Source organism: Theropithecus gelada, chromosome 10, assembly GCF_003255815.1.
Source record: "Theropithecus gelada isolate Dixy chromosome 10, Tgel_1.0, whole genome shotgun sequence".
NCBI classification, from domain to species: domain Eukaryota; kingdom Metazoa; phylum Chordata; class Mammalia; order Primates; family Cercopithecidae; genus Theropithecus; species Theropithecus gelada.
The window spans coordinates 65,775,457-65,798,539 of NC_037678.1; the positions used below are offsets into that span (position 1 = coordinate 65,775,457).

At 51.7% G+C, this 23,083-nt stretch overlaps 1 protein-coding gene across 2 annotated transcripts in view; it reads left to right on the forward strand.

Annotated features, from left to right (window-relative positions):
- SOGA1 (suppressor of glucose, autophagy associated 1) overlaps window positions 1-23,083 on the forward strand; it is a 91,208-nt gene that overhangs the window by 12,553 nt on the left and 55,572 nt on the right. For both annotated transcript variants that reach the window (XM_025399713.1, XM_025399714.1), the window contains exons 2-3: window positions 12,228-12,452; window positions 22,747-22,905. In XM_025399713.1, coding sequence (XP_025255498.1) covers window positions 12,228-12,452; window positions 22,747-22,905 — 384 coding nt within the window. The remainder of the gene's footprint in view (window positions 1-12,227; window positions 12,453-22,746; window positions 22,906-23,083) is intronic.

Below are 23,083 nucleotides of genomic sequence, written 5' to 3' on the forward strand. Positions count from 1 at the left end.
TTTTTTTTTTTGAGACGGAGTCTCGCTCTGTCACCCAGGCTGGAGTGCAGTGGCCGGATCTCAGCTCACTGCAAGCTCCGTCTCCCGGGTTTACGCCATTCTCCTGCCTCAGCCTCCGGAGTAGCTGGGACTACAGGCGCCCGCCACCTCGCCCGGCTAGTTTTTTGTATTTTTTAGTAGAGACGGGGTTTCATCGTGTTAGCCAGGATGGTCTCGATCTCCTGACCTCATGATCCACCCGCCTCGGCCTCCCAAAGTGCTGGGATTACAGGCTTGAGCCACCGTGCCCGGCTAGAAGTGGTTTTCTGTAGGGGAGTAGAACAGGGGGATTCTCCTCCCCTCTGAGGGCCTGTGTATTCATTCAGCACCTCTTTATTGAGCTGTTCTGTGTGTCCCAGGCACTGTGCTGGGCTCTGTCCTCCTGACATCACATCCTAGTGGTAGAGACTGACATTCTGCAGGCAAACAGACAAAACGATGAATATCACAAATAAACCTGTGATACATGCCAAGAAAGAAACAAGGGGTTAAGATGGACGTAATGGGACTAGAGGAGCATGGAAGGCTTCTCAGAGGAGGTGGCAGTTCAGTGGAGACTTGAGGCAGAAGGCAAGCCAGCAGTGCAGAGATGGGGGCAGGGAAATCCAGGCAGAGGAAACTGCAAGGCCAAAGGCTTTGGGGTGGGACAGGTGAGGCAGTTGCTGGTTGCCTAAGACCCAAGTGGCTGCTGTGTTGCCAGTGAGAGGAGGAGTTGAGGGAGATGAAGATGGAGAAGTGAACAGGACTCAGGCCAGACAGCGCCTGTATGCCCTATGATGGGATTTGGGTTTTCTTTTGTGTGTGATAAAAAGTCACTGGAGGTTTTGTTTTGCTTTGCTTTTTGCTTTTTGGGGTTTTAGGTCAGGTGCACTGGGCATATATATACAATATATACAGTTGTACAAATATATACAATAAAATGAATTTTGGCAAATGCATCCAGTTCTGTAGCCACCACCACAACCAAGATATAGAACAGTTCCTTCACACCCCAAATTTCGCCCTGTGAGGTCAGTTCCTCTTTCGGTTTCAGACCCTGACTACCACTGGGACTATTTTCTGTCTCTATAGCCTTGCCTTTTCCAGAGTGTCAAAAATAGACTCATACAGTGTGTAGCATACTCAGTCTGGCTTCCTTCCCTAAGCTTCCTGCATGTGAGCTTCCTCCATGTTGCAGGTGTCAGCAGTTCTTTCCTTTTCATCGCTGAGTAGTATTCTATTGCGTGGACGTACCACAGTTTATCATTCACCAGCTGAGGGACATTTGGGTGGTTCCCAGGTTTTGGTGATCACTGGAGAATTTTAAACAGTTTTAACCACATTTTAAACATGGTTTTAGAAAAAATCACTCACTGTACAAATTAGTTGGGAGCAGAGTGCCCATCATAAGGATTAAATCCAATAATTAGGTGATGGGTCTGGCCCACCATAGGTACTCAGTAATTGTTCAAACAAAAGGGCTCTGCCCTGGGGCAGTCAGGGAGGCTTCTTGGTGGAGGTGGCTTTTTTCTTTTCTTTTTTTTTTGTCAGATACAGTCTCATTCTGTTGTCCTGGCTGGAGTATAGTGGTGCCATCTTGGCTCACTGCAACCTCCACCTCCTGGGTTCAAGCGATTCTCCTGCCTCAGCCCCCTGAGCAGCTGGGATTACAGGTGTGCACCACCACCCCCGGCTAATTTTTTGTATTTTTGTAGAGACAGGGTTTCACCGTGTTGGCCAGGCTGGTCTCGAAGTCCTGACCTCAAGTAATCTGCCCGTCTTGGCCTCCCAAAGTGCTGGGATTACAGGTGTGAGCCACCGCGCTCTGCTGGAGGTGGCTTTTGAGGTGGGAAACAGGTGTGGAGTAGGAGGCCCAGGCAGTACAGAGTCCCATGGCAGCTAGGTGGGCTCAGATTGCAGCTTCCCGCCCCTGAGCCAGCCTTGGCATATCTAGGGTTTCTAGAATGTGGTCTGTAGGGGTCATATCAGAGTTCCCCAGGGACACCAGGGGCTGACTCTTGGGTGGGAGGTAGCTGAGGGACTTCCGCTCTGGAAGTCTCTTCCTTGGTGGCTGGCAAGAGGCAACCTGCTCCTGCCTTCAGGAACCTCATGTCCCCTTAGTTCTCCCCGTCCTCCCAGCTGGGAGCTGCTGCTGGGTTCAGACCACACGCTGCCACTTGCTGTGTTTCTGCAGAGGGTCCAGGTGTTTGGTCACTTTCATCTCCAGCCCCACAGCTCCCCAGCTGCTGCAGGCCAATTCCATCATAGCCGTGCATCTGGAGCCATGTGCGAAGGTTCCAGTGGCCCCAAATCTAAACTTCCCCCTACTGTCCTCAGTGTACAAAGGTGAAATCATTTTATATCTGCGTGGGTTTCTCATAGAAAATAATCTTTCTTAGAACACTTATATGTGATTTACCAGCCTGGGCAATAAAGCAAGACCCCCTCTTTACAGAAAATACAAAATTCAGCCAGGCATGGTGGTGTGTACCTGTAGTCCCAACTGCTCAGGAGGCTGAAGTAAGAGGATGACTTTAGCCCAAGAGGTCAAGGCTGCAGTGAGCTGTGATCAAGTCACTGTGCTCCAGCCTGGGTGACACAGTGAGATCCCGTCTCAAAAAATAAAATAAATAAGTAAAAAGTGTGATTTGAAAGCGGAGCTCTGCTTCTCCTGCCTATATTTCATTTTAAACATTTAATTATATCTTATTTTGGCTGGGTGCGATGGCTCACGCCTGTAATCCCAGCACTTTGGGAGGCCGAGGCGGGTGGATCACCTGAGGTCAGGAGTTCAAGACCAGACTGGATAACATGGCAAAACCCCGTCTCTACTAAAAATACAAAAATTAGCTGAGCTTGGTGGCGCATGTCTGTAATCCCAGCTACTTAGGAGGCTGAGGTAGGAGAATCGCTTGAACTCCAGAGGCAGAGATTGTGGTGAGCTGAGATCGTGCCACTGGACCCCAGCCTGGGCAACGAGAGCGAAACTCAAAAAAAAAAAAAAAAAAAAAGGAAACCAACTCTATTGAAATACAGTTATTAAAGTATTTTTAAATTACAACATAGTAATATATGTGCTTATTAACTCATAAATTCTGATGACAGATCTAACTAGCATAATTTCAAACTACTGATGAATGTAAATAATATTTTGACATTTTTGCAGCAACTGTTATATGATATGAAAATATCTGCGATTTTTTTTTTTGGTGGCAAAGTCACAGGTATTACTCATATAATGGTGGTTTGTTTATAGGCCCAGAATAGAAGGAAATGCTACATTTTACTTAGAGGTCACTCAAAAGAAAGATGTGATATTCCAAGTTCATGGACTCCCTGAGTTCTGGTTCCAAAGAAAGATCTTTTTTTTTTTTTTTTTTTTTGAGACGGAGTCTTGCTCTGTCGCCCAGGCTGGAGTGCAGTGGCCGGATCTCAGCTCACTACAAGCTCCGCCTCCCGGGTTCCCGCCATTCTCCTGCCTCAGCCTCCCGAGTAGCTGGGACTACAGGCGCCACCACCTCGCCCGGCTAGTTTTTTGTATTTTTTAGTAGAGACGGGGTTTCACTGTGTTAGCCAGGATGGTCTTGATCTCCTGACCTCGTGATCCGCCCGTCTCGGCCTCCCAAAGTGCTGGGATTACAGGCTTGAGCCACCGCGCCCGGCCCAAGGAAAGATCTTGAAGTCAGTGGTTGGAGTTTGAGTCCTGATTGGAGGTCTCACCCCCTCCCCCTGCCCGTTTGCATGTGCTTGGGCATGACCCACCTTCCCAGTGCTTCTCTGAAGTTCTTCATCTGTAGAACATGGATGATGGTTCCTGTCTCTCCTCACTGGGGGGGTTTCAGTGAGGATCTGTGGGATGATTCAGCTGGAATGTCTTTGTAAACGGTGAAGCCCTCTGCTGCTGTGCAAGATCTTGCTATTATTAGCAGTAGTGTGAGCTCATGTTTGGCCGTCTGGCCCAGCCGGGACCAAGAGGCTCTTCCTGGACAATTCTCCCAGGATTCTTGGGAATCAGTCCATCGAGGGGAGCAGGTTTGCCTCTGAGAGGCTGCTTCCTGCAGGCTGAGCTCGTGGTTTGGCAGGGGGTGGACAGAGATGCACTTTGTGGGCAGGGAGTGGGTGGGTGAGCAGGAGGTTCCCTGTGCAGACAGACCCTGCCTACCCTCCTTGGGTGGCATAGAGATCTGAGACTAGTTCTGATCTGCCCAGGCTCTCCCTCTTTTATTTTTAGAGACAGGGGTCTCACCCTGTCACCCAGCCTGGAGTGCAGTGGTGTAGTCATGGCTCACAGCAGCCTGGAACTCCTGGGCTCAAGTGATCCTCCTGCCTCAGCCTCCTGAGTCCTGGGGATTACAGGCACATGCCCAGCTACATTTTTAAAATTTTTTATTTTTTTGTAGAGACGGAGACTCACTGCGTTGCCAAGGCTGGTCTTGAACTTCTGTCTTCCTAACTCTCTGCAGCTGACCTGGAGTTGTGGACTGGGCAGGACAGAAGCTATATTCAATTTTTTTTTGGGGGGGGGTCAGACTCTCTCTGTGTCACTCAGGCCGGAGTGTAGTGGCGCAATCCTTACTTATTGCAGCCTCCACCTCCCAAACTCAAGTGATCCTCCTGTTGCAGGCTCCTGAGTATCTGAGGCTACAGGTGCGCACCACCATGCCTGGCTAATTTTTAAATTTTTTTGTAGAGATGGGGTCTCGCTATGTTGTCCAGGCTGGTCTTGAACTCCTGAGCTCAAGGGATCCTCCCTCTTTGGCCCCCCAAAGTGTTGCAATTACACGCGTGAGCCACCACGCCTGGCCCCATACTCATTCTTTAATTCCTACATCTACCCATAGACAGTGACGGTACCTGCTCTGTACCACGGCCTGCCCTGGGTGATGCTGGGGACTAGACACAAACCAGCCCCAGCCCTTCTCCCTAGCTCTTGGGGAAGACTGACATGAAAACAGACAAATACAACCTAAAACTACCAGCACAACAGACCATAGATTTCAGAGTGTAGGGTTTGAATCAGATTGCGGGGAGGAAATGTTCTGGAAGGATGAGGTAGTCGGGAGTCAGCCTGGCAAAGGCTGTTCTATCAGAGGGAATAGCTGAACAGTCTGGAAGAGCACAGTTATGACGCACTGACCCAGGGCCACGTGGCTGGTATGGAATCCAGCACCGCAGGTCCCTTGCTCAAGCAGCTCTGCGAAGCTTCTGAGCCTCGTCTTCTCATCTGCAAAATAGGAACATTTTCAGCACCTACCTCACAGGGTTGGTAAGAGGATTAAACTGTCAACCGATAATACACGTACTGCCTGTGCTGGGGCCTGGTAATTAGTGAGCCTCCTAATAGGTGGTAGCCATGTTTCGTTTGTTGAAACAGTCTGTCTCTGTCGCCCAGGCTCAAGTGTAGTGGTGCGATCTCAGCTCACTGCAACCTCTGCCTCTGGGGTTCAAGCGATTCTCCTGCCTCAGTCTCCCGAGTAGCTGGGATTACAGGCACCCGCCACCACACCTGGCTAATTTTTTTGTTTTTTTGTAGAGATGGGGTTTCACCATGTTGGTCAGGCTAGTCTCAAAACTCCTGAACTTAGGTAATCCATCCACCTCGGCCTCCCAAATTGCTGGGATTACAGGCATGAGCTGCCGTGCCCGGCCAGTGGTAGCCATTTTTAAAGTCACAGCCTATTTGGATGCTGGAGGGCCGGGGTAAGGCAGGGGTAGGGAGGAGACCAGGGGCTGGCTCAGGGCCCAGTAAGGGGACTTGGACCTGAAGCAGAAGCTGGTGAGAACTGGTGGAAGAGATAGAAAGCCGTCTGCCTTCTTCAGATTTCTCCAAAAACAGCTATTAACTGTGTAATCAGAGCAAAAAAGCATTCTCTAGAAAGGGAAGCACTGCCTATCCTGGCAGCAGTGTGGGTGCCCTGGTCTCCCATCCTCCTCCATGCTCCTATTCCCCGTTTCCAGTCCAGCTAAAAAGTCTGGGTTAGCTTCAAGAGTAGCCTTTAAGGTGAAGAGGTCAACTTGAAGGAGGTGGCCAGGCCGTGGTGGGGCTGAGGGTCAGGGGTCCCAGGGCTCTGAGGTGGGCACTGCCAGGCACTGTGTCCTTTTGTTGTCTGGCAGAGGATGAGGCTTGGGGTTTCCCGGGTGGTGTTGAGGGGATTTTTTTTTTTTTTTTTTGAGACAGAGTCTCGCTCTGTTGCCCAGGCCGGAGTGCAATGGCGTGATCTCGGCTCACTGCAACCTCTGCCTCCCAGGTTCAAGCAATTCTCTTGCCTCAGCCTCCCAAACAGCTGGGATTACAGGCGTGAGCCACCCCACCTGGCTAAGTTTTGTATTTTTAGTAGAGACAAGGTTTCACCATGTCTACAACCTTGTTCTATAGCCACAAGGCCTACTGAGTCCAGTGGAGCTGGGCCTCTCCCTCCCCATTTCCACACAGTTAGGGGGTCTGGGAGCTGGGAGAGGCTCTTCAGAACCACTGAGCTGTCTGTGAAGGAGCTGGGAAGCCTGTGCTCCTCACCCCCACCTCCCAGGGCCTCCCACCCCCAGCTCCTTCAGTTGGATCTGTCACTGGAGAGCTCTCCTGGGATGGGGGCCCAGACTGCGTGACCGCAGAGCCCCAGAGCATTCTTAGGCTCCCTGAGGACTGTGAACCTCTGGAGCAGAACAAGGGCCCGCCCTCTGGGTCCCCTCCCCAAGCTCCAGCAGCCTCTCTCCTAGCCCCACCTGGGGCCTCGAAAGCTCAGCGCCCCTGCCTAAGTCCTGCATTCGCCAGCCTCTCCCGCCCACGTCCCTGCAGACCCAGCCTGGGGCCACAAGCCTGCCTTTGTCAGCTCACCCTCTCACGTGGGGCCGTGCCAGCAGGGGCTGACGGGCATTCTGCCTGCAGCTGGGACTAGCCCCCCGAGAGGCCTAGGCCCCCCTGGAGAGATGGAACTGGCGTGAATGCAACATCTTGCGCTGTCACAAATTGACTGTGGTGAAGGGCAGGCCCTGGGGAGACAGCTGCTCATGTGAGAACTATCATTCATTCATTCACTTATTCAAAGGATGCTTTGAGATCCTGCTCTGTGTCAGGCCCTGGCTTGGGGACTTGTCCTCAGAGATCTGACTCTTGCCCTTTTAGCAGGGGGGGAAAAAGGCTAGAAGGAAATGCCCTTCATTAGAATCCCTTGGGGGGCTCACCCTAGGAGTTTCTGATTCAGCAAGTCTGGGTTGGGACATGAGAATTTCTCACAAATTTACCAGTGATGCTGATGCTACTGGTCCAGGAACTGTACTTTGAGAGCCACTGTGATTCAGGTATTGGAATTATGCACGGATTATATTTTCTTTCTCTTTTCTTTTTTTTTTTTTTCTGAGACAGAATCTCGCTCTGTCGCCTAGAGTGGAGTACAGTGGTATGATCTCAGCTCGCTGCAACCTCTGTCTCCTGGGTTCAAGCAATTCTCCTGCCTCAGTAGCTGGGATTACAGGCACCTGCCACCACGCCTGGCTAATTTTGTATTTTTAGTAGAGACAGGGTTTCACCAAGTTGCCCAGGCTGGTCTCAAACTCCTGACCTCAAATGGTCCGCCTGCCTTGGCCTCCCCAAAGTGCTGGGATTACAGGCGTGAGCCACTGCACCTGGCCTGTTTTCTCTATTTTCACAACTGTCTCTATGATCATGTTTTACTTTTTTTGTTTTTTTAGAGACAGGTTCTTGCTCTGTTGCCCAGGCTGGAGTGCAGTGGTACAATCATAGTTCAGCGTAACCTCAACCTCCTGGGCTCAAACAATCCTCCCACCCCAGCCTCCCAAATAGCTGGGGCCACAGGTGTACTACCAGGCCAGGTAATCCATTCGCCTCAGCCTCCCAAAGTGCTGGGATTACAGGCGTGAGCCACTGCACCTGGCCAGTGATAGCCATTTTTAAAGTCATGGCCTGTTTGGATGTAATATATTACTATTGTTGTTATTTTTTGTAGAGATGAGGTCTCACTATGTTACCCAGGCTGATCTTGAACTCCTGGGCTCAAGTGATCCTCCTGCCTCAGCTTCTCAGAGTGCTGGGGTTACAGGGGTGAGCCATTGTGCCCTGCCAATGCTTTATTTTATTTTATTTTACTTTGCTTTTTTTCCAAGACAGAGTCTCGCTCTGTTGCTCAGGCTGGAGTGCAGTTGCATGATCTCAGCTCACTGCAACCTCCGCCTCCCGGGTTCAAGCAGTTCTCCTGCCTCAGCCTCCTGAGTAGCTAGGATTACAGGCGTGCACCACCACAACCGGATAATTTTTGTATTTTTAGTAGAGATGGGATTTCACCATGTTGGCCAGGCTGGTCTCAAACTTCTGACCTCGTGATCTGCCGGTCTTGGCATCCCAAAGTGCTGGGATTACAGGCGTGAGCCATCGCCTCCAGCCTGCCCTGTTTTATAAATAAGAAAATCAGTTATTTAAAAGATAAAAAAAGTGATTCCAAAAATGACTCTAGCGCTGTGGGTGTCATCTTATGTGAGAGACGTCACCTCCCATGATCTGAATGTCGTGCATCTGTTAATGTAGCCCAGCATCATAAGGTTGTGTGCATTTCCCCTTGGTTCAGCCTGAGCTTGAGGTCCACTTAGACCCTCCTATTCTTTCCATCACCATATCCTGTCATTTTAACTTTCTAGAGAGAATAAGTGAGGTGCTGGTGATCGGCATGGCTAGGATTTGAACACAGATCCATCTGGAGGCTGGCCTAGTCTGGATTTAGCCGACTGGCTTGCACTTCCTGAGTTCTCTTTCCTTCATGCTTCCTTCATCAGCTGCCTGAAACAGCGCGTGGATCCTTCACTTCCTCATTTTTTAACTGGTGTGATCATTTACTGTTCCACTTCCTCCTTTCCACTCTGTTCTGTCCACATGGTGTGCTGGTGGGGTGGTGAGTCTGTGTGTCTATGAGGATGGGGGTGGGGGGGGCCTGGCCGAGTGACTGTTCCTCTGCAGCCCCAGGAGTCAAACCGATGGGCAGGAAAACCTCCCAAGCTTCTGAGAACTAGCCTGGAGGGTAGGGCTCCCTAACCCCGACCCTGAATTGAATCCATCCAGCCTTAGGGGGCGGAGGCAACCCCAGCCATACCCCCTTCCTCACAGGGAGCCATCTTACCAGGCTGACCATTGGAAGAGCAGAGCTGTCCTTGCCCTCTGGGCAGGCAGGAGTGAAGAGAGAGACCCCCATGTTTGTTCCTTTCCCAGGCGCAAGGTCAGATCCCCCCTTCCTCCCAGCCGCAGCGGGGGTATAGTGAGGGGTGCTCGGACAGAAGCCAGAGGTGTCCCTCTGATGGGAGCAGAGTGGACGCTCCCTCCTCCCAGTGGCAGCATGAGGAGGGAGGACTACAAGACCCCACTTCCCAGTCCCTTCCTTCCCGTTTCCTTTGGGGAAAGGCAGGTAGGGAGGGCTGAGGAATCCGGCTCTCCAGATCTGCCCTCTCCAGGACCCGCAGAGGCCTTTTTGCCCCTTGGACCTCCCAACCCCTGCTTCCATCACTGCCATCCTCGGTGCTTCCCCTGGCTCCTCAGGGATGCCTTTAGCAGTTCATTCATCCCTGGTGACTCTGTTTCTCTTTTTTTATTTTTTGAGACAGAGTCTGGCTCTGCTGCCCAGGCTGGAGTGCAGTGGTATGATCTTGTCTCACTGCCACCTCTGCCTCCCAGGTTCCAACGATTCTCCTGCCTCAGCCTCCCGAGTAGCTGGGACTACAGGCGCCCACCACCACGCCTGGCTAATTTTTGTATTTTTAGTAGAGACAGGGTTTCACCATGTTGGCCAGGCTGGTCTTGAATTCCTGGCCTCAGGCGATCTGACTGCCTTGGCCTCCCAAAGTGCCGGGATTAGAGGCGTGAGCCACTGCACCTGGCCAGTTTCCCTTCTCAGTATACAATCTTATTTAAATCATTTGGTCACACTAAGGGTAAGTATTATTCCCATTTGTGACTGGGTTTGCACATTTGTATGAGACATAATAATTATGCATTTCTTCTGCGTAATTCTTCTTCCCTCCCCCTTTACACTTAGTATCTAATGATTGTTGCACATTGGTATGTCTTTGTTGTTTTTGACCTAACTAAACATGCATGCACCCATTCAGTTAATATTTGTTGGGAGCCTACTGCCTGCTAGGCCAAATGGGATGGCCTCCAGGCACTCATGGTTTGGCTGGGAGACAAACTATTAAACATAGAATTGCAGATTTGCTAATAATGATTATAAAGGAGAAGTGAGGAACAGCTGGAAGCTGATGACAGCGGTAGCAGAAGCTGCCTTGAGGAAGTGAGGTCATACTGTTACCCTCTCTGCTTAAAATGCAAACCCAGGCCAGGCATGGTGGCTCATGCCTGTAATCCCAGCACTTTGGGATGCTGAGCTGGGCAGATTGCTTGAGCTCAGGAATTCATGACCAGCCTGGGCAACATGGCAAAACCCTGTCTCTACACACACACACACACACACACACACACACACACACACTCTCTCTCTCTCTCTCTCTCTCTCTAGCGGGATGTGGGGTTGTGTGCCTTTGGTCCCAACTACTTGGGAGACTAAGGTGGGAGGGTGGCTTGAGCCTGTCTTTATAGCACTTAAGAACATCTGAGGTTTTTTTATTTTTATTTCTTTCTTGGAGATAGGGTCTCACTCTGTCGCCCAGGCTGGAGTGCAATGGTACAATCTCGGCTCACTGCAACCTCTGCCTCCTGGGTTCAAGTGATTCTCATGCCTCAACCTCCCGAGTAACTAGGATTACAGACACACACCACCATGCTTGGCTCTTTTTTTTTTTTTTTTTTGGTGTTTTTAGTAGAGACAGGGTTTCACCATGTTGGCCAGGCTGGTCTCAAACTCCGGACCTCAAATGATCCACCCGCCTTGGCCTCCCAAAGTGCTGAGATTACAGGTGTGAGCCACTGAGCCCAGCCAGGTGTTTTTTGTTATTATTATTATTTGCTGGTTTACTGTGTATCTTTCTGGTGAAACTTGGGGCTCCATACAGAATATATAGAAGGGGTTGGACCCACTGTCCCTCCCTACCCCTGCACTTAGCACAGGGCCTAGTACTTACATAGTTGATGCTCATCCATATTTCTTTTTTCTTTTTTTTTTTTTGAGATGGAGTCTTGCTCTGTCGCCCAGGCTGGAGTGCAGTGGCGCGATCTCGGCTCACTGCAAGCTCCGCCTCCTGCATTCATGCCATTCTCCTGCTTTAGCCTCCTGAGTAGCTGGGATTACAGGGGCCCACCACCAGGCCCGGCAATTGTTTTGTATTTTTAGTAGAGATGGGGTTTCATCGTGTTAGTCGGGATGGTCTCGATCTCCTGACCTCGCAATCTGTAATCTGCCTGCCTCGGCCTCCCAAAGTGCTGGGATTACAGGCATGAGCCACCGTGTCCGGCTTCATCCATGTTTCTTAAATGGCATCTCCTGCTTCCCCAGTGTGTTCCTGTTGCTTCTGTAACAAATCACTACAAATTTAGTGGCTTAAAAGACCACCAGGCTGGGTGCGGTGGCTCACACCTGTAATGAATCCCAGCACTTTGGGAGGCCAAGGCAGGCAGATCGCTTGAGGTCAGGAGTTCAAGACCAGCCTGGCCAACATGGCGAAACCCCATCTCCACTAAAAATATAAAAAATCAGCTGGGTATGGTGGTGGGCAATTGTAATCCTAACTACTTGGGAGGCTGAGGCAGGGAGAATCGCTTGAAGTAGGGAGGAGGAGGTTGCAGTGAGCTGAGATCGCACTATTACACTCCAGCCTGGGCAACAGAGTGAGACTCTGTCTCAAAGAAAAAGAACACCAGATTATTATCCTCTGATCCTGGAGGTGTCAAGGTTTGGGCAGGACTGCATTTTTGGGGAAGACTCCAGGGCAAAATCCTTTTCCTTGCATTCTAGAGGCACCCCCTTCCTCCATCATCACAGCCCCTTTCTTCAGCATCAAAGCATCTCACTCCAGCCTCTGCTTCTGTTTCCCTGTCTTGGGATCCTTAATTTACTCATATTTGCAAAGTCCCTTTTGCCACGTAAGGTAACATTCACAGATTCTGGGAATGTGGACATGGACATCTTTGGAGGTCTGTCATTCAGCCTGCCACATCCAGGTCCCCCACTGTGCTTCGTTCAGCACTGGGTGTGGTCAGCACTCAGGCCTCCTAGCTGCTACTGTGGGCCCAGTAACCTGACCCTTCCTTCCCTCCACAGGACGAGATTGAGGAGCTGCGGGCCGAGATGTTGGAGATGCGAGACGTCTATATGGAGGAGGACGTGTATCAGCTGCAGGAGCTGCGACAGCAGTTGGACCAGGCCAGCAAGACCTGCCGCATCCTGCAATACCGGCTGCGCAAAGCCGAGCGCCGCAGTCTCCGTGCTGCCCAGACTGGCCAGGTGGACGGCGAGCTTATCCGTGGTCTGGAGCAGGATGTCAAGGTCAGCGTGGGCCCGGGTGCCCTTGTTACTGGATGAGACCACAAGTCTAAGTGAGGCCCAGGTTGGCCTTGCATGTCACTTCCGTGTGTCCTTGGCCAAGTTCTACTACCTCTCTGGGCCTCAGTTTCCTCATCTAAGTAGGAATTCCTGGTGAATCCACAGGGCTTCTATCAAGGGTGCCCCAAAATGATATTATAATATGAATCCTTCCTACTAGCAGCAGCTACTGTTTTTGTTTTTGTTTTTTCTTTGAGACAGAGTTTCTCTTGTTGCCCTGGCTGGAATGCAATGGTGCGATCTTGGCTCACTGCAACTTCCGCCTCCCGGGTTCAAGCGATTCTCTTGCCTCAGCCTCCCGAGTAGCTAGGATTACAGGCGCCGGCCACCACACCCAGCTAATTTTTGTATTTTTAGGTAGAGACAGGGTTTTACCATGTTGGCCAGCCTGGTCTCCAACTCCTGACCTCAGGTGATCCGCCCGCCTTGGCCTCCCAAAGTGCTGGGATTACAGGAATGAGCCACCGCGCCCGACTGAGAAGCTACTATTTATTATCAACCACACACCTGGTGTTAGGCTCCAATTTGTCCCTGCACAGTTCCATGGAGGTTTCTTTTCCTTGTTTGTTTTTTTAGAGACAAGGTCTTGCTCTGTTGCCTAGGCATCAGGCAGTGATGTGATCATAGCTCACTGTAGCCTCCACCTCCTGGGCTCAAGGGATCCCCCCACCTCAGCCTCCTGAGTAGCTGGGACTACAGGCACACACCACCACACCTGGCTAATTTTTCTATATGTTGTAGAGATGGGGTCTCATTATGTTGCCCAGACTGGTCTCAAACTCCTGGGCTCAAGTGATCCTCCTGCCTTGGCCTCCCAAAGTGCTGGGATTACAAGGATGAGCCATGGTGCCAGGCAGAGGTTCCTCAATTATGTTAATGAAAAGTAGTGAAGGCCTCAAGACCATCCTGGCTAACACAGCGAAACCCCGTCTCTACTAAAAATACAAAAAATTAGCCGGACATGGTGGCAGGCACATGTAGTCCCAGCTACTCAGGAGGCTGAGGCAGGAGAATGGTGTGAACCTGGGAGGCAGAGCTTGCAGTGAGCCAAGATCGTGTCACTGAGCCAAGATCGTGTCACTGCACTCCAGCCTGGGCGACAGAGTGAGACTCGGTCTCAAAAAAAACAAAACAAAACAAAAAAAAAAAAGAAAGTAGTGAAGGCCTAGAGTTGGTCAAGCCTGGTTTAAATCTTGGCTCCAATATATCTGAACTTTATTATTTTGAGCAAAGTCACCTGTTTCAGTGTCCTCATCCGTAAAATGGGTTTGCAGCAATCTCTATGTCACAGGGTTCTATGAAGATTAAATGAAATAATGTGGGCTGGGCACAGTGGCTCATGCCTGTAATCCCAGCAGTTTGGGAGGCTGAGGTGGGCAGATCACCTGAGATCAGGAGTCCGAGACCAGCCTGGCCAACGTGGTGAAACCCCATCTCTACTAAAAATACACAGATTAGGCCGGGCGCGGTGGCTCAAGCCTGTAATCCCAGCACTTTGGGAGGCCGAGACGGGCGGATCACGAGGTCAGGAGATCGAGACCATCCTGGCTAACACGGTGAAACCCCGTCTCTATTAAGAAATACAAAAAACTAGCCGGGCGAGGTGGCGGGCGCCTGTAGTCCCAGCTACTCGGGAGGCTGAGGCCGGAGAATGGCGTGAACCCGGGAGGCGGAGCTTGCAGTGAGCTGAGATCCGGCCACTGCACTCCAGCCTGGGCGACAGAGCGAGACTCCGTCTCAAAAAAAAAAAAAAAAAAAAAAAAAAAAAAATACACAGATTAGCTGAGTGTGGTGGTTCCCGCCTGTAATCCCAGCTACTCGGGCTGAGACAGGAGAATCACTTGAACCTGTGAGGCGGAGGTTTCAGTGAGCTGATATCGCACCACTGCACTCCAGCCTAGGTGACAGAGTGAGACTCTGTCTCCCGAAAAAAAAAAAGAAAAAAGAAATAATGTGGGTAAAATGCCAGCATAAGGACTCAAAAATGTTAGCTATTATTATTATTTCCATTTTCTTGATGAGGAATCTGAGGTTCAGAGAAAGGCAATACCTGCCCAAGGTCAAGGAGCGCTCAGCGTGTTGGTGGCAGAGCCCAGGCTCATCAGCCTCCCAAGCTTCCAGCTTGGCCTCACTGCTGTCTGCTTCAGGAAGCAGGGGAAGGGTGGGTGGGACGTTGGCAGGTGGGGTGTCCCCCTGCCTGTCTTCGGAAGCTCTGGTCTGGTGGTGAGAACTCCGGGGCCCCCTGCCCTCGGAACTCAGCCCAGTGTGATCCAGTGACAGGAGGAACTGGGATGGGGTCCTAGGGAGGCTTCCTGCAGGGGTGACTTGTGAGCGAAGGTCCAAGGGAGAAGTGGGCCTGAGCCAGGAAGGGGTAGAGAGGAAGGTGGCAGAAGATGGCCCCTGTGAGGACCCAGGGGAGCGGCAGGATGGGAGTCGGTCACACACTTACCTGGGGAGAAGTCCCTTCTGTTGGAAGACACTGGCAAACTCAAGCCCTAGAGCCTTTCCAGTGGAATATAAAAGAAAAACCCTCATTAAGGGACCAGGGAGAGCCAGGATTTCAGAGGCCAGCAGGGCCAGGGGAAGTAAACAGGAGTGCCTGCTCCAGGAAGCCGCTGGCGCCTCCTGTGGTCTTGTTGGTGCACAGTGGGATTGTAGTGCTATTCTACACATGAGACAACCAATGGATATGTCTCCGCCAGAGGTGGAGGCTCATGCCTGTAATCCCAGAATCCCGGCGCTTTGGGAGGCTGAAGTGGGAAGATCGCTAGAGGCCAATAGTTGGAAATCAGGCTGGGCAACATAGCAAGACCCTGTCTCTACAAAAAATAAAAAAAACTAGCAGAGGCTGGGGGTGGTGGCTCACACCTGTAATCCCAGCACTTTGGCAGGCCAAGGCGGATGGATCACCTGAAGCCAGGAGTTTAAGACCAGCCTGGCCAACATGGTGAAACCCCAGCTCTACTAAAAATACAAAATGAGCCGGGTGTGGTGGTACAGGTCTGTACTCCCCGCTACTCAGGAGACTGAGGCAGATGAATCGCTTGAACCTGGGAGGCCGAAGTTGCAGTGAGCTGAGATCACACTATTGCAATCCAGCCTGGGTGACAGAGTAAAACTCTGTCTCAAAAAAAAAAAAAAAAAAAATTAGCAGGGTGTGGTGGTAAGTGCCTATAGTCCCGGCTATTCGCGAGGCCAAGGCCAGAGGATTGCTTGAGTCCTGGAGTTAAGGGTTGCAGTGAGCTATGATTGCACCACTGTACTCCAGACTGGGAGACAGAGCGAAACCTTGTCTCTCTCTAAAAGAAAAAAAAAAAATGAGTTAGTTTCCAAGTTCAAAGCGTACTTCTACTTGACAGGGCAGCTCCCGGGCATATTCAGATTCCAATCACTGGGTTGGGAGGGGTGGGGGGTGGTGAGGGAAAGCAGGAGGGAGGAGGTGGGGAGGGGGAGGGAATAGCTGGAGAAGCTCAGAGGAATCTGCGTTTGGGCCTATATAGTGGAGGATTCATGGGAGGGACACAAAAAAATGTCAGACTTCAGAAAGATGAGGAAGGGGCGGAGGAGAGGCTGGGACCTGGAACGAGCTGCGGGGCTGCGGTGCCTCCGTGGGTGGGGCCAGAGCAGCGGCGGGGAGGAGGGTGTGGGGAGCTGGTGTAGGGAGCGGGTGTGTGGTTCTCGGGAGTCTGGGCGGAGAGGAGGGGCCCTTTCTGTTGGGATTTGAATTAGCCAATCAGCATCCCTCTTGCCCCTTCCCTCCCTCCCCTCCCCACCCTGCAGCTGGAGCGCTGAGCTCATCTGCCGGCCTGGGACCTGAGCTGGATGGACTCCTCTGGTCACCACCCTGAGCCTCATGTGCTGGGGTCGTTCTGGGGGTTTTGGGAAGTTATCGGAATGTTGCCTTCCCTCTTGCTTGGGGGACTCCCCCGACTTGCTCTGCCCGCTCCTTGGCCCATGTCCTGACTGGCCCCTACAGCTTGGTGCCTCATTTTCCCCTTCTGTTAAATGTGGCTTTTGACCAGCTGAATCTTCAGGGCTTTTGAGCTCCAGTGGTTTTATGGAGCAGAGGGGTATTGGTGGGGTGGGGGTGGGGGGTCATGAATAAAACCACAGGCCTCAGTGCCCCCCCTCAACCCCCAGGCTCTCCCTCTGTGCTGGTCCTCACCATTGACAGGACCTACAGAACCTCGGTGGGGCCTTTGCCCAGCATGAGGAGGCTGAGGTCACGGGGTGGAGAGCCGCTGTGCCACTTGTTTGCTGTGTGGCCTTGGGTAAGTTCCTTCACATCTCTGAGCTTGTTTCCTCGTGTGGAAAATGGAAATAAAATGAGTCCCTCCCTCTAGAGGTTTTTGTGAGGATGAAATAAGTCAAGTGAAGAGAGTAATGAACACTAGGTCTGGAAATAAACATATATTGGTTATGGTTTTCTTTTTCTTTCTTTTTTTTTTTTTTTTTGAGACAGGGTCTCACTCTGTCACCCAGGCTGGAGTGCAGTGGTGTGATCTCGGCTCACTGCAACCTCTGCCTCCTGGGTTCCAACAATTCTCCTACCTTAGCCTCCCAAGTAGCTGGGTTTACAGGCATGTGCCACCATGTCCAGCTAATTTTTGTATTTTTAGTAGAGATGAGGTTTCCCTATGTTGGCCAGGCTGGTCTCTAACTCCTGACCTCAGGTGATCTACCCACGTCGGCCTCCCAAAGTGCTGGGATTACAGGTGTGAGCCACCGCGCCTGGTCTGGTTGTGGTTTTCTTATTGCTCAGAAGAACTTATACTTACTGTGTATACTTACATCAGGAGGACTAGCAGTAGTAGTAGACTAGTAGGACTGGTTGGTAGTAGTAGTAGACTAGTAGTCTGGGGGCAAGGGTAGGCCAGGATCTCAGCCTCCCTGGATGGATAAAAATCACCAGGAGAGCTTGTTAACAATGCAGATTCCCAGGACCTCTCAGGAGCTGAGACTAGATACGAGGAGTTCAGGTCCAGGGAATCTGGGATCTAAATTCTTATCTAAAGTGACTCCTGTAGGAAGCCAAGGACACACCAGGAGACGACTCCTGTAGGAAGCCAAGGACGCACCAGGAGCACACCCCCTTCCTCAGATACAGATGTTGTTGGAGAAAATGTTCTGGCTTTGGGTTTAATTCCTAGGTGACCAGTGCAGGTTACCTCCCTTCTTTGAGCCTCAGTTTCCTCATCTGTAGGGTGGGGGTGACATTCCAACCCTCCTGGGGTTTGTAGGAGGATTCAGCCACACGGAGTCCAGAATGCTGCCTGGCCAGGGCATGCTCTTGCTTTTTTTCTTTTTTTTGAGACGAAGCCTTGCTCTGTTACCCAGGCTGGAGTGCAGTAGCGTGATCTCGACTCACTGCAACTTCCAGCTCCCGGGTTCAGGCAATTCTCCTGCCTCAGCCTTCCAAGTAGCTGGGATTATAGGCACGCCACCATACCCAGCTAATTTTTGTATTTTTTTAGTAGAGACGGCGTTTCACCGTGTTGGCCAGTCTGGTCTCGAACTCCTGACCTCAAGTGATCCGCTGGCCTCGGCCTCCCAAAGGGCCAGAATTACAGGCATGAGCCACCACGCCCCCGGCCTTGTTTCTTTGTTTCTTTCTTTCTTTCTTGAAACATAGTATCGCTTTGTCACCCAGGCTGCAGTGCAGTGGCCTATCACAGCTCATGGCAGCCTTGACCTCCTGGGCTCTCAAGGGATCCTCCTGCCTCAGCCTCCCAAGTGGCTGATACTACAGGCACACACCACCATGCCCTGCTAATTTAAAAAATTTTTATAGAGATGGGAGTCTCCCTGTTTCGCTCAGTCTGGTCTTGAACTCCTGGCCTCAAACAGTCCTCCTAACTTGACCTCCCAAAGTATTGGAATTACAGGCATCAGCCACCATGCCCGGCCAGGGGCTGCTCTTTTGTGAGAGCTCCCATCCCTCTCCCTGAGGATCAGGATGACAGAGGCCTATGAGCCTAGGGGCCTGATGCCTGGGGAGCAGGGACTGGAGGCTGCTAGTTGTACTTGGCAGAAGCCAGGCCCTAGTGCTGTAAACAGTGACTTCATGGCTGAGTGCATTTGTTTGTGCTTTGGGGATTTGCCCTGGTTTCCGGAAGCCACAGCTGCCGCGCCTCCCTTAGCATCTCAACCCCCCTACCTTGAGGGTAGCTGGGAGGATCAAATGAGACAGACACGTGGGGCCCTTCAAGTGCCTGACACAGTAAGCCCACTGTTGGGGTTTATTATTAATAACTTTTATTGTTGATGTTAATGTAATGTGTTTTCACGCATTGGGCCTATACGGCAGGATCAGACTGAGAGTGAGACTTTAGAGTTGATCCACTCGATTTCAAACCTTGGTTCTACAGCCTTCCTAGCTGTGTGACCTTGGGAAGTGACTTTTCCTTTCTGAGCCTCAGAATGAGGATAATAATCAAAGTGCTTCCCAATGGGATAAAAAGCACGTGGTGACCCGCCCCCCGGGGAATGTGCTAGCTGATTCTGTAAATCAATTGTGAGGGCCGAGGGGGCCCAGGACCACTGAGGCTCACTGAGGAGCAGGGACGAGGCCAGGCCACAGCGCTCCTGCCTCCTAGTCTGGCTGCCTGGAGTTGTGTTTTTTTTTTGTTTTTTTTTTTCTCTGAGACAAAGTCTTGCTCTGTTGCCCAGGCTGGAGTGCAGTGGCGCCATCTCAGCTCACTGCAACCTCCGTCTCCTGGGTTTGAGCAATTCTCCTGCCTCAGCTTTCCGAGTAGCTGGGATTACAGGCATGTGCCACCACGCCTGGCTAATTTTTGTATTTAAGTAGAGACAGTAAAGACGGGATTTTACCATGTTGCCCAGGCTGGTCCTGAACTCGTGACCTCAAGTGATCCGCCCGTCTCAGCCTCCCAAAGTGTTGGGATTATAGGCATGAGCCACCGTGCCCGGCCTGTGCTTTCTTTTGATATAGCAGCCATCAGGGGAAGAGAGTAAATAGGGAAGGGATTCCACGGAGAATGGGGCAGAAGAGAACTGGGGAATCATGGAGGGAATGGGAGGGGATAAAATTCATAGAGTTGTTCATGAACCCCAGAGGATCCAAATCCACATGGATTGTGACTTCTTGATGGGAACTGGTAGCCTCCCCAGGTGGAGGACATGGTGGAGATGCAGCATCCCCGCAGGTGGAGAGGAGCTGGCCCAGATGGGAGCTCCTTTGAGAGGGGAGCCCTCCAGCCAGGAGTGCAGCCCTTCCCGGACAGTGGGTGGAGTTGGCATTTGAGGGCAGCCTCTTCAGCCCTGCGAGGGCAGGTGCCACTCCCCATGTATATTCAGTCATTCACTCGTTCATCTCCCTCCCTTTTCACTTGTTGGACCCTTGGATTTATTTGTTCATCCAACAAGCATTTATTAGGCACTTAGTGCGTGCCTGACGCTGTGCCGCTGCTGGGACACATAGATGTGAATGAGGCCAAGTACGTCTGCGGCCTTGATCTCTGTACCCCACCACTCCTGCCTCAAGTGCTTAAGCAGGATGAGTGAGTGAGGAGTGAGTAAGTGAGTGGAGAGTTGATCAGGACAGGGGCTTACTGGGTGACCTAACCAGCCCCAAACCAGGGACCATGTTTAAATAACTTGTACTGGGTCACATAGCCAGTAAATGCTAGAACTGGGCTTGAATCTAGTTTTCCCATTTGCAAAGCCCTTGTTCTGATACTGAGGGGTTGTTCTCCCCACTTATGGATGAGGAAGGTCTGGTGCCCAGAGAGGCTGTGGGAGGAGCCTCATGGTCCCGCTCCTGGCTGTCCTATGAGATCCTCAGGGGCAGAAAGAGGCAGTGGCAGTGGAGGGAGGGAGAGGCTGTGCCTGGTTTCCTTTTGGTCGTTGTTTTTCCTGGCCTGCCTCATACACTGCCAAGGGGTCTGTGCCGAGCTGGGCTTGGGCCCAGGCAGAGGACAGAGCCAGGGAGGGCCCTCTTCCCTTCCGGCAGGGAGGAGGCACCACAGTCATTTCCGAGACCAGCAGGCACGGGGCGCTGGGCTCTCTGCCCCACATGGAGTTCCTGCTAGCGAAACCTGGGCACTTCTGGGAGACCCTGGGCTATACCGGCCCCTCAGCCAAACCCCTGGGGCTTCCAGCCCGGCTCAGCCCACACTGGCTTTGCATGACACTGAGCGAGTCACTTCTGCTCTGAGCTCCAGTTTCCTTGTAAAATGGGAGTAGGATTGGGGTGAAGATGGGTGAGTTTGGCATGCAGTAAGTCTTCACCAAACAGTAGTTCCCAGCCTACACAGTGATGGAGTCTGGTTGCAATTTCCCAGCTCAGAAGAGCCTTCCATCCTCATCCCTGCAGGCCTCCTTTCCTGGCCTCCCTCAACCAGCCAGCAGGGAACAGAACAGAGGGTGTCTGCCAGGAATGGGGTGCTATTGCTACAGAGTCCTGGACCAGGATCAGAGATTGCAGCACCTCTATCGTCTTTCTGTAGGGATGACTTGGACATCTGCCCGCCCTTTGTCATATCGGGCCTGTTCTACATCCCAGACAACTAGATACAGGTCTCAGGGTCACACTGTGACCTCCAGCCATCATGCCCTTCTCTGGGCTTCAGCTCCTTGGAGCAGCAGGCACCAGTCACCCAGAACTCACTGTGCAGGGCCCAGGCCAAGGCTTTTGTGCAATAGCTGGTTCAATTATCCTGTCAGGCTTGTAAGTTTGATCCTGTTATTACTGTGTTCACTTTATAGTTGAGGAGACTGAGATGCAGAGAGGGAAATTGACTTGCCCAGGACTACAGGCTGGTCACTGGCAGAGATGGGATTCAGTGGTCTGGGGCCCATCTTGCTCTGGGTTTCCGCTGCAGCTTAATTCCCTCTCTGTTTTGTTTTTTTTTTTGTGTTTAGGAGATAGGGTCTCGCTCTGTTGCCCAGGCTAGAATGCAGTGGCACAATCATAGCTCACTGCAACCTTGAACTCCAGGGCCCAAGTGATCTTCCATCTTGGCTTCCTGAGTAGCCTGGCCTGTAGGTGTGTGCCACCATGCCAAGCTAACTTTTTTGGTTTCTTTATAGAGGTGGGGTCTTGCTATGTTCCCCAGGCAGATCTCGAATTCCTGGGCTCAAGCGATCCTCCTGCCTCAAGCCTCTCAAAGTCTGGGATTACAGGTGTGAGCTACCGTGTCCAGCCCCTCAAAGTGTTGGGATTACAGGTGTGAGCTACTGTACCCAGCTCCTCAGTCTTCTCCCTTTAAGAAAAGCTTCTGGCCCTCCTACAGGCTTTTGTGAGGACTGGGTAAGAGGTGGCTGGGAGAGGCTTTGGAAGTGTGAGGAGCCCAGGTAGCTGGGCACAGTGGCTCATGCCTATAATCTCAGCTACTCAGGAGGCTGAGGCAGGAGAATCCCTTGAGGCCAGAAGTTCAAGATTCTCCTGGACCACATAGTGAGACCCCGTCTCTTTTTATTTATTTATTTAGAGACAGAGTTTTACTCTTGTTGCCCAGGCTGGAGTGCAGTAGCATGATTTCAGCTCACTGTAGCCTCTGCCTCCCTGGTTCAAGCAATTCTCCTGCTTCAGCCTCCCAAAGTGCTGGGATTACAGGCACCTGCCACCATGCCCGGCTAATTTTTTGTATTTTTCGTAGAGATGGGGTTTCACCATGTTGGCCAGTCTGACCTCGAACTCCTGACCTCAGGTGATCCACCTGCCTCGACCTCCCAAAGTGCTGGGATTACAGGTGTGAGCCACCATGCCCGGCTGAGACCCTGTTTCTACAAAAAAATGCAAAAATTAACCAGGTGTGGTTATGCATACCTGTAGTCCTAGCTATTCCAGAGGCTGAGGTGAGAGGATTGCTTGAGCCCTGGAGTTCAAGCCTGCAGTGAGACATCATTGCACCACTACACTCCAATCTGGAAGATATAGTGAGACCCTGTCTCAAAAAAAAAAAAAAAAAAAAAGCCCCAGGTAAATGAAAAGGCATTTCTGAGAATAGGGTCTTCCCAGCTTTCTGGGGCTGTGCTGTGATACAGACACCGGGAGCTTGTGGTACCTAGGTTTGGGTTTTGGTTCTGCTGCTTCCTTCATGAGTTTCTTGGTCTCTTTGTGCCTCAGTTTGCTCATCTGCAGCGTGGCAGTGATGCGATAGGAACCTGCCTGTCTCTGGGGTTGCCCTGCTGTGAACGTCGGGTGGTCAATGGGACTTGCAGTGGGGGCTCTCCTCAGCCTCCTCACACCCTTCTCTCTTCCACCCCTGCACAGGTCTCTAAGGACATCTCCATGCGGCTGCATAAGGAACTCGAGGTGGTGGAGAAGAAACGGGCGCGGCTGGAGGAGGAGAACGAAGAACTTCGTCAGCGGCTCATCGAGACTGAGCTGGCTAAGCAAGTGCTACAGACGGAGCTGGAGCGACCGAGAGAGGTGAGGACTTCGCGCATCCAGCAGGGCCAGCCTAGGGCAGGCGGGCGTATGCAAGCCCCCACAAGCCAGTGTCTCTGCGAGCCCCCACTTGTGGGAAATGGGCAGCTTATGCCTCCCTGGCAAGGTCGTTTATTCATTCATTCCTCCAACATGCATTTCCTGAGCACCTACTGTGTAA